The sequence below is a fragment of the Branchiostoma floridae genome, chromosome 3 (genome assembly GCF_000003815.2).
Source record: "Branchiostoma floridae strain S238N-H82 chromosome 3, Bfl_VNyyK, whole genome shotgun sequence".
Classification (NCBI taxonomy): domain Eukaryota; kingdom Metazoa; phylum Chordata; class Leptocardii; order Amphioxiformes; family Branchiostomatidae; genus Branchiostoma; species Branchiostoma floridae.
The window spans coordinates 16,387,315-16,399,297 of NC_049981.1; the positions used below are offsets into that span (position 1 = coordinate 16,387,315).

Sequence of the window (11,983 nt, forward strand, 5' to 3'; positions counted from 1 at the left end):
AGCATTCTATAGGTGAATCACTTCATATCTTAGACAGTATCTTTTGTCGTGCTACATTGTAACTATACTTTATGCTGTCAATTTCTTCAAATTTGAATCTCTTCCAGGAGAATTCTGAAATCTCCTAGGAGAGATTGAAAGTACAGTAGAATTCTGGTAAGTTTTTCATCTCCCCTAGATCAGATTGGAATTCCAAACTCCCATAGGAGAATTTTGGATTCCCCTGGATTCTCCCCAATCTCCCCGTCACATATATACACTATTCACTGTGAAATAAAGTGAAACGGATAAATGCAACGGGGTTCAGGGAAAGGACAAAGAGTAATTGAACTGCGTAACGACAGAATAAAGGAACATTTCAATCCTGTTATTTAGCGTACTGTCTGCAGATCTGAAACTATTACCAGATAGAAAGAAACTCTTTCTAATATGGTCATCTTTCAGTAACGTGCATGTCATTGATCAGCGTACCTCAGTGCATTCATGTGTTATGTTTGATAATGAATCGCCCTGCATTAAGGTTTAACGCTGGCAGAGTGTCATGACTTGATGGCAGTCTGAGTGGGTCTTAGGAGCGTAAGTAAATCATTCACAGTCTGGTGCACTTTAATCAGTTTTGTGATGATGCGGCACAACTCATCCTTGGTGTACAACACTACCGGTGAATCAGTCAATGAGAATGTCAGAGTGTTTTCAAGGGTCTTTGGAGGTTTGTTGTGCTTTCAAAAACATGCATGAAGATTTGTTTGTAATCTGTTCATTTCAATAGGAGATGCCTTTGGAAAGGCGTATAATGGTGATGTCAAAACCACTCAGCAAGTACATTAGTCAGCAGTGTTTACCGAGACGTTTCAATGATATTGATTTTTGGAAACACATTACGGTTTTAAAGCATAAAGGTGAAGCAAGATTGGCTGGATATGAGCAATCTTACGAAAATTGCAATTTATCCCCTCTAGAGCTTCTTAATTGGCCATACATAAAACTTAGTACTTTGTAAGAATGTTCAGTGAAAACTTAGTTGGGCTGGACATGTATATGTGTCGTATGCCACGAAAATTCCCAAGGACCTACTGTACGGTGAACTAGCCACCGGGACAAGAGCACGTGGTCGTCCCCACATGCGGTTCAAGGCAAGGTTATTGTTTAACGGGACTTGAAAAACCTTAATATGAACATCAATGCATGGGAGTTATTTGCCGCAAGCAGAACTCTTTGGAGGCGGGAAGAAAGACAGAGGCTCGCCTCACAACCAAGACGTGTACAAAGAGTAAAAAACATGCAATAAGTACATTGTGTAATATATGGGCTGTGATAGTCTTGCGAGACTGATGAATACGAATGCCTACTGCCAGTGGAAACTAGCCTGTTACAACTAAATCATGAAAAGATACATTATAAACGAAAATGAAGAAGAGACAGATTATAATCAGAATTGTTTTATCATTAAAGAAACCTGTAAAATTAGAGTAGTCAATTTTTGCAGGGCAATGTTAGACAAAGTGCCGTACAATTGACACCTTCTCAGAATATAGATATTAAAACACATTCATCTAACACATTACCAAACACACCTGAACGAACTGCTGTGTCATATGTCCTTTGTTCGCATGAAAGGATAAACCTAGGATTCCCTATCATGATTTCAGACTAATGGCCTATCTATCATTCAATCGCGATCAGATACACTCGCTGGTGATGATATGGCTATGGAGTATCGCACGCACATTGAGGCATAACGACAAAATTGGAAACCTGGTAAGACAAAGTAGCTCATAATTTCCTGTCATTGGCTTTGGATTTTAGTTGAAAGGGGGGTTTAACAGCACTGCTGAAGACCACGAATGTACAATTATTGTACTGTTGAAACTGGTGCAATGTGACGACATACCAAAGCCCCAGCTGGCAGAAACGAGACAGGGTCGGCTGCACCCTAGAAACAATTAAACGTATCGGGCACATGCATGTATTGTATGGCCTGATGGTCATGGAACGTTGAACACTCCTCATTGTGAATTTACTCACGTCCAGCATCCTTAAGTCGAACATAAATGTGTTTTTTGGCAACGCCGCATGGGCTACAATAATAGTAGTATACGTCCGACTCCCGAAGTTCTACAAGAAGTTTTAAACTTCAATACGTCCCCTCAGTCAATTAGAAGCCCCCGTTCTCTGTAGCTGTACGTGCCCACATAGTGCAGGACTTTGAAAATGCGAGAAAATAGTTCGTGAAAATGAGAAAAAAGTGTGGTGATAGCAACAGAAACTGGTGATATTAGAAGGAAAAATTGATAGATATACACACGTGACCTATTCTGACCAATCCCCACATATATATTTGATCCAATGTACCAGGAATAGAGTGATGCTATGTGATAACTGACCTGTGGGGAGATCAATTACCTCTTGGTTGCCACTTACTTTTCCAGCATAAGAAAGATTGTATGTGGTCTTTCAGGACTAAATAAAGTAAGAATTCACAAATCTGAGGAACTGGAGAATCTTCGGGGAAGTTTGTAATGGGATAGATTAGTTAACCGATGGGATGGCTTCAATTTCTGTATATGATGCCAATCCCGCCACCTCGGGGATTTCTAGTCTCCTCCGGTGGGCGAGACTGGAGTTATATTATTCAGAAATTCCGGCCATCCCATCGGTTGACTATTACCTGTTTCTTAGCGAGTGCTTAATGCTTGTTTTATATTCTACAGAGACTAATAATAGTCAATGAAACAATAAGGTTTTCTCAGGCTGGGTAAATGGCATTTCTGATCATATTGTTTTTGTTTTAGCACTATAGATAGGTAACTTCCCGTAATGTTTTTAGTGTGCTTCATTACTCTAGAGAGAACCTTTACGTCTCAGTGTGACCCTTTAAGTTTCAGGGTGTGCCTTACATAATTTCTGTGGAAATGCTAAAATAGCCTTCTTTCATCTTGACTCGAAACACAGCAGTGTCTCGCGTCAGTAAAAGTGCAAAAGAAAAGTCGCTAAAAAACCACAAAGGTTCCTCCGAGAACAAACTCCAATGTACCTCTGCAGTGCCCCCAGAGTGCCTCTGCTCGGCGAGATAGACTCTTTTAAGAAATTATCGCGGATATTTTCAAGGGAAAGAAATTCTCTCAGCAAAAGCAATGTGTTATGATTCATAGCATCTCTCTCTCTCTCTGTCTCTCTCTCTCTCTATCTCTCTCTCTCTCTCTATATATATATATGAATATAATATAAAATGGATTAATGTATAGTCTATTGTAACATATATCCCAAAATTTACGCTTTGCAACGCCAGTAACAGATCGTAAACCCATGATTACGAACCGAATAATTACCTACACTAGTATTTTATACTTTGACAAATGAACTCCAAAGCCACTCTTACGGGAGAACAACTAATGATAAATTAGGTGCTATTTCCCGGTGTCAAAACGACGATGTGATGATCTTTTTATGGCTGATAGACTTTGCAGGAATGGTTACTCAAGGCGGAACTGTCCCAGATGCTCAACCAAGTGAAGTTGATAATGTTCCTTAAGTCTTCAGCGGATATGAGCTATGTGCTCCTAATTAAAACTCGACTCGTAAATTGTACTTGCTGTATCCTTCTGAGGTAGCTTTAAAGAGAGGACTGACCTAGTTGAGCATCCAAATGTAAATGATGTACCTCTTCATGTCTACCATATATACAACTCATGTGTCCGTGTAGCAAGGGAAATATGGCTCTTCATTGGCTGAAAACGCCCTCATTGACTTTTGTGTTTAGGGTTGCTCAACATTATTAGCAAAATCGTCAATTTATCAACAGAAGGACCAGCGGTTGATGTCAAAACTAATAAAGGGAATTGGAGTTTTGACTCTGAATTGGTCGCAGAAATATCAGCTGTAAATGTCATCCTTGTCTTGTTATCAATGTGTATTCTTTAGAAAAAAAAATCAAAATCAAATTGTAACTTTAAAATTTGAATATTCTTTTACACGCGAAGAGATGCTATGTGATCTTCTGTTGGCTTTAATCTATACAGAGTTGGGTTCAATTCATTTCGTATCATTTATAGCTTACTGCGCTTATTTTCAGCACCACCGCCTGTAATTACTACTACACGGACAGTGCCGGTACAAGTGACAAAGGAGTTGCCACTACTTCTTGCCAAGCTCATACCAACACTCGCCGCTGCACCAGTGAATGGTGACGGCAACGATGATGATGAAAGTATGTCCAATCCATTAAAAACGTTTTCTTACTGCAACTTTTTCATTTCGTTTTATTGTAAGTCATTTTAGAATCTCCTTAGGTAACAACAGTTTGAATTGCTACCTCATATTATATTGTTATCCTTATGTATTTATTTACAAATGTCGTTGAACTCGGTTACAGGAGACCTTGAGATTGACGTTTCAGACAGATGACTTTACGAACTTTTCCTTTCAGAGATTTCCCTCCGGGGAAGTCGTCTTAGAGCTGTCACCATACTGGTGCGTATGTTTAATGCTCGTGTTGACGTGTTATGTTCCTTTGATATATAATAAATCAGAGCAATTCTAAACCCAAATACATCTCGTATTTCCAGTCGATTCTGTGAAAAATTTTCATGCACGCGACAGGAATCTTCCGGCATAATGAGGTTCAGCAATGTGCCGACAGAGATATACTTTTTATCAAACACTCTATCTACGAGCCCCCGATGCGTTCATTGCAAAGTATACAACGCTAGCCGAGATTAAATTGATAAGAGCACCCAGTGAATCTTTATAGATGAAACATTCATTAATTTGTCATAGGTGTATCACAATCTTATTATGCAGGGTATTTTATCGTGCGTATTTTTCATCTTGTCCCTGCCAATTTCGAAGCGAGTTACATTCTGGCACGTGCTAGAGAATTTCTTACGTTATCTTTGGAGCGTATACTTACCTATGACATAGGGATAAATACCAAGTAGTCAGCCCATTTGGGGCATTGCAATTTTTAATTTCTTTCTCTCTTAAGACGCATCCTATTTCTACAGGCGATAAATTGAGAATGGATGTAAAGATGGGGTACTCTTGAATCACTTTAGCTCAGTTTTACCCTTCCCCCACACGACAGCAAGTAAAGAGGCAATTTCGATGGGATCCACCTTTCTGAATAAAATATGAAATGGTAACTTCACACCAAAAAGCATTTTGCTGTTGAAGAACTGTGAAATTGACAATTCATCTTACTCATCTTCCCTAGGTTTATTGCAAGCAATCAGATCAACAAAAGAGAATAGCCTGTGGGGTATTGTTTGATGTATTATTTAGTTACATAACCATTCACATAAAAGTCCGTCAACCCCCGTTTATAGCTCCTTTTGTTGCTAGAATGTTTGAGGGAAGGAAGATCTCATGCATTGTTGCGAAATGGTCCCCAGAATACATTCCAGCAGCTTATTACTCATACTGCAATTGTCCTACATAAAACGGAAGACATATAATCATGTTCTATGCTTGTGTATGATGAAAACATTATTCCCATTTCTTAATTTTCACAATTTATCCTTTAATTTTTGGTGCCCTGGTACTCATTGTAGTAACATTTTAATGATCATGAATAGAGACGAAAGGTAGTTTGGTCACGTTTGGGATTGCACTTGCCGGTGCCAAAATGCGGTAAAGAGTAGCATAATTCATCACACATTGATGAAGGCAGACGAATACAATCAAAATGTCGGCGAAGAAATCGATATTTGTACAAACAAGTTAACTGTCATTCCTATTGTAGGAGGATCCTTATGTAATGAGGAAGGTGTCAGATGCAGGAGAGACATACAGCGGGTTTGTCATCGACATCTTAAAGGAACTTGCTGGTACACTTGGCTTCAGCTACGACTTATATCTGGTCCCGGACGGGACGTATGGAGCTCCCAAAGGAAACAACACATGGAGCGGTCTGATTGGTCAGGTTATACAGAAGGTAATTTGACCCATTGGACAACAGCTGGGTTGCCTTTTAGTGCCGTACTAAAATGTTTGTGAGAGACCTGAATTCATTTTGATGGAAACCAATCAAATGACGCGGTGATAAAATGTAGTCATCATGCAAATTATATAAGTTTTCAATGTGGTTACAACTGATAACGTCCGCTTCGAGAAAATAACTCATGTGGAAGATATTAATCAGAGCAAAAGCTAACGATTTCCAATATTCAACGGATTAATGACTTGATGCGTGGATTATACATCGATGGTAACGACGTATAAGCAATACGTTTCTTGACATCTGTGTCTAATGTCTACCTTTATAAATTAAGTGTCAGAAATATCTAGAAAATTGATAATATTACACGAGAAGCTAGATTCAATTTCCGCGACGTAGTTAGCTATAGCATGAAGTGTTTCTGAAATGAATTTCTTTCCAATTTCCTGGGAATAGATGAAGCTACAGTATGAGTTATATGCATTAAAACTATTGATGAAATATATGTTTCCTTGTTTTCTGCAGCAAGCAGATGTAGCAGTTGCCCCGGTCACAATAAGTTCTACCCGTGAGCAGGTAGTTGATTTCACCAACCCATTCATGGACTTGGGAGCCGGGCTTCTCATCAGAAAGCCTGAACCAGAAGGAACATCTTTGTTCGCCTTCCTGCTACCGTTCAACAGTAGGGTGTGGTTCTCCATTCTAGGAGCTTTGTTCGGGACGGCCATCTTGCTTTACGTAACCAGTCGCATCAGGTATTGTATTTTCGCTAAATTATCCTTTCCATCACCTTTCAAACTCAAAGTTAAGTGCAAAAATTATGATACAGAAAATTAATAATCAAAGTACAAACTGTGTATAACTTAATATAATATCTAGGAAACAAGTTGGTTTGCATACATATAGACATTAACAAACTAATTAAAACGAGCCCCTATCAACTGCAATTATTCTGTTCAAAACCATTTTAGGCAATTTACAAACATGTTTTGATTCTATTCTACATGCCTTTTTTTGCTATAGCATCTGGTATGCATCACCCCAGGACTATTTCTTGCTTGATGTCCGATCTATTGAGATACACACTCTATTAACTTCAATGCATGCCAGTATCCGACAAGGGTGGGAAGGGTTAAATGGGATCATGGTAGCATCCCAAGCTCAAGACAGAAATCACTTGCTATTGACACATCTGACCTCAGGGCCATTCATGTGGATAAAAGAAGTTGGCAGGGTGTAAAGTGGGCTTTATGCTTGCCCATGTTGGGAATCCAACTGACCAAGTAGAACGAATGCGTTGATTTTTTACAAGGGGAGTTGGTTGTACGAGAACGTTACAACAAATTGGTTATCGCTATTGGTGCAATATAAACTTAAATCGAATTTGAAATTTGGAACTAAAGCAAACTTCTTCAAGAGTAAACTTCTTTGAGACCTCTTGAAAATCGCGAATCCATCCGAGACACCAACTGACCAATTTGCAAGCAGGAACAATTCTATAAACTTGTACAATGTTGTTGAGGGCATTGGAAAGTTGCTACAAATTGCACTTGGTTATCACCATTGATGCTCTTTGAACCATAATCGTATTTGAATTAGGAACGGAAGCAACTTCTTTTATACTTATAATGGCGGTTGTTGAGCATTCATAAATGAATAGAATACACCTAGCAGAAAGAATCCTTTGCATTTTCAAAATGTAGCTGAGATTGAAATTTAAACCGAAATTCTTGTTGAAATTAGGAACGGAAGCATAACTAACTAGAAAGGCCGACATTTGCTTAAGAGCAAATACAGCATATTTCAGCCATACCCCTTCCCACGCAACATTGGACTGTTCCAAATCACCCCTGCGCAAAAATGGAACATCCTCTTAACAGTACATTATCCCCCAAAGTGGACTGGTATTGTGAATTGACTCCAGGTAAAAACAGAGCTTGCTTCTATTTTTCAGAAAATGACAATAATCACACCTTCCATTCAGAAAATTTTCATCATGACTGAAAATTGTTGAATGACTTCATGTAATGTCATTAACAATTTTCAGTACGATAACTAGGTGTAAGTTTAAAAAAGTATAAGCTCCTTGTGATGTGGGTACATTTATTATTGCAATGAACTTTTTTTATTCAAGTAGGGCATACGATTTAATAATTATCAAGCAGGTGCAGGTACTGTAGGAGCGTTTGTTTTCTTCAAGCTGTAAAACTGTTAAACTGTTTTACTTTGTATGCAATCAACCATCGAGACTATTCTTATTTTAGTTTAACAACTTCCTGCCAGACCCGGAAGATACGATTGAACCTTGTTCGAGGATTTAATTTCGTCTGTCTGGTCAGTCTGTTCATACCCTGGCGCTGAGAGTGTTTTATTGGGCTGAAACTCTGGCAGTTTAAAGTTACTTACAACTTAAATGTTCAAAATCTATTTCAAACAACAACAGCACTAGGAAATGTGGCCACTATAGACAGGTGGTCACTATAGAGAAAATGCTGATCTATTGACTAGGAGCCATACGTTACACATGATTTCAGTACACTGATCATTAATCATATAAACATTGCACAGGTAAGCCAATTGTTTAGATGTACAATTAAGTTCAAATAATTCTGAAGAGAAATATTGATGAGAAAATAATCATTCTCGCCACTGTCTAACTTATAATTACGTATCAAAACTAAACGCAGATTTTCTAACGAACGCACCTTTCGCCGACTTCATCATAGGACCGCCGGCTATCAATCAAACACGGCTGTTGATTAGACTTAGAGTTTCAAACAGTCATGTGCTGTGTGCCAGTTGACAGCGAACTTCATGCTACGTGATGTTTTACATTGCTTGGACCTTCTTTCCTACAGCGGTGCTTCTACAAAATATTTAGACTGTAACACTGAGTTTTATAGAATAGAATTTGACGCAGAACAGCGTTTTTTGCTGGGTATTTTTTTTTAAACATGTCCGTGGGAATATCAGCGAGGCGGCGACGCAGGGATATCAGACCGTCAACAAAAGTCGCACGGCGGCTAACGGCGCAGCGAAGATACTAGCGCTATAAATAAGCGCTTCAACTAAGGATGGCAACCCGTACAATATTTTTGTATACTGTTGAGCTAAGTAAAGTTTGTTGTTTATGAGGTTTTAGTTGTCTTTGAAGCTTTGACCCGAAATATTTTAAAGTCAAACTGCTGAAGAGAAGTAAGTGACTGCTACGATTATCGTAGATATGCCCTAAAAAAACTGATAAAAGAAGCCTTCTCAATAGCCTAAAATGCAAGAGCTTCCGGCTGGACCCCGCCAGGGACATTCGGCGGCCCCCGGACCCCTGTCCGACGCTTTGAAAAAATCCTGGCGAGAAGTCTGTACGGCCTGAGTCTTCAAGTTAACGTATTGTGTGGTCCCGCTTATGAATATTAATTAGCCTTCGCTTTCCTCTTCGCTGATTGGCTGAACCATTAATTGAATTAACTCTTCCTGCCGGCTAGACGCAGGTGCAGATGTCGGCTCTGTGGGGTGAACGTCCGAAAGGTCACGGCATGGAGAACGAAAGAAAACCAATTTCCCCTAAAAAAAGTGCTGTAATTAAGCCTTTTACAGTACTTTATGCCAAAAATTTTACTTGGATCATTTTACCAACTATATTATGCCTATCTATACCAAATGTTACTCATACCAGGGTACAGGGGTGCAAAATATACCGTTATAAGACCGTCAACAACAGTCGCACGGAGCTAACAGCGCAGCGAAAATACCATCGCTAGCGTTTCAACTTCGGATAACAAGTTATAAGTACTGTTGAACTCAGTAACGTTAAAGTTTGTTTTTAGTTGCCTTTGACGGTTTGACCTGAAACAGTGTTACGCTAAACTCCTGAAGAGAAGTTAAGTGACTGCTGCGATTATCATAGATATGCCCCTAAGAAGTGATACAATATAAAGCCTTCTGAATAGTCTAAAATGCGAGAGCCTTAGGCGGGCTTTGCTCCCCCTGGCGGGAACACTGCTATATACGGGATCATGAGGCCCCGCTTATGAATATTAATTAGCCTTTGGCCTCCTCTTCGCTGATTGGCTAGGTCTTTGATTCAATTAACTCTCCGGCTGACGCGCACAGGTGTGGCTCTGTGCGGGGTCACGGAAGGTCACGTCAGGAGGCCAAAAGAAAACAAATTTCCCCTCAGAAAAGTGCCAAAATTAATCATTTTAAAGTTGTTTATGTCAAAAATTTTACTTGAATCTTGTTACCAAGTATCTAATGCCTATCTATACCAAATTTCAGGTCATTTAATTGTAATACCAGGGTACAGGAGCCAAAAGTGTCCTTTTTTGGTAAAAAATTGGCCAAAAATCGCAAAAATAAGCATTTTGTTGCACTGTACACCAAAAGTGTTATTGAATTTATATGAAGGGATTATCAAGGCACATTTGTGTCAAATTTCAGCTCATTCGGTTGCAATACCAAGGTACAGGAGCCAAAAGTGTCTTTTTTTGGTCAAAAGTTGGTAAAAAAATCGCAAAAATAAGCATTTTGTTGTACTGTACACCAAAAGTGTTCTTAAATTTATATGGGGGCATTATCAAGGCACATCTCTGTCAATATTCAGCTCATTTGGTTGTAATACCAGGGTACAGGGGCCAAAAGTGTCCTTTTTTGGTCAAAAATTGGTCAAAAAATCGCAAAAATAAGCATTTTGTTGTACTGTACACCAAAACTGATATTGAATCTATATGGGGGACTTATCAAGGCACATCTGTGCCAAATTTCAGCTCATTCGGTTATAATACCAGGGTACAGGGGGCCCAAATATACAGTTTTGGTCTTAAGATGACCAAAAAACCTTAATAAAATCATTTAAGAGACAGATATGGAAAAAATGAAAAAAACGCCCGAGGGTATTGGCCCACTCTACCCTTGTGCCAAATTTCAAGTCATTCGGTTGAGGAACAACGGAGATACCGTGTTCTGAAGATTTGACAGGAGAAAGAAAGAAAGAAACATTACGAATACAATATATTTCACCATACCTATGGTATGGCTGAAATATAATAATCCGCAACTGAAGGCCACTATACCAAACAGAATAGTTTGATTTTTTCTGTATGTGGTTAAGGAGTCTGTTGAAATTGTTGCAGAACATGGTTATTGCTATTGTTATTTTACAAACGGAACCTGAAATACGGTCGAATTACATACCTGAAATTAAGGACAGAGGAGACGTTTTTTTGAGATTCACTATTGCCTTGTGGGTGACAACCAAAGCAGACAGAGTGCTCAAAAAAGGCAAGAAAATTGCAATTATTACTGGTTTAGATGACTTAAACCAAAATTCTACTTGATATCAGAAACGGGAGCCAGATCCTTTAAAGAAAGCACATGTCGTAAAAACGAGAATGCAGTATAGACTTTAGTAAACGAAATGATAGTAAAACCTTTGAATTGAATATCTTTTGACCATCGCAGTGCTAAACACATGTAAAGACTAAGGTGCTAAGCTGTTACGTAGCGATTCAACACAGAAACCTTAATTCATCACCCTATTTAAAATGTATCCGTTTGCTTTACAGGTACAGGTGCAACGTCGGCGACCAGTCGTACGACAATGACGCCAAGTTCAACTTCAAGAATAGCCTGTGGCTGACATATTGGTCAATAGTTAGAAAAGGTGAGAGTAACCCCATATATGATCAGTACTGTTATTTATGGAAGATAAATTGCAGCAAAAAAAATCTCTAAAAACATGGGTTAACTGCTTAGTTGTTTTTAAAAAGCGGTTGTTTCTATTCAAGCATGTAAGTTTAATTGGGTAAACTAATTGATTATTTTAGAATAGCGGTTGTTTCTATGAAGGCATATAAGTAGGATAGCATTTCATGTGATAACCCAACGGTAAATTGCGACTTATATTTACATACAAGTACGATTTATTTGACATTCTATTATTTGCCATCGACATGCCGTCATCATGCTGCATTATGAAGTAGGATTTATTTGCCATTTGCCATCAGTGATCCGCAGATCGTCGACATATAATTGCTTCGGCGCCTCACTGAT

General features: G+C 38.8%; 1 protein-coding gene across 1 annotated transcript in view; it reads left to right on the top strand.

Annotated features, from left to right (window-relative positions):
• The window catches only part of LOC118412410 (glutamate receptor ionotropic, kainate 1-like), a 31,951-nt gene that overhangs the window by 7,348 nt on the left and 12,620 nt on the right, over nucleotides 1–11,983 (top strand). Inside the window, exons 2-6 of the mRNA XM_035815258.1 lie at nucleotides 4,073–4,207; nucleotides 4,427–4,470; nucleotides 5,741–5,932; nucleotides 6,461–6,690; nucleotides 11,497–11,594. Of these exons, the coding sequence (XP_035671151.1) occupies nucleotides 4,073–4,207; nucleotides 4,427–4,470; nucleotides 5,741–5,932; nucleotides 6,461–6,690; nucleotides 11,497–11,594 (699 nt within the window). The remainder of the gene's footprint in view (nucleotides 1–4,072; nucleotides 4,208–4,426; nucleotides 4,471–5,740; nucleotides 5,933–6,460; nucleotides 6,691–11,496; nucleotides 11,595–11,983) is intronic.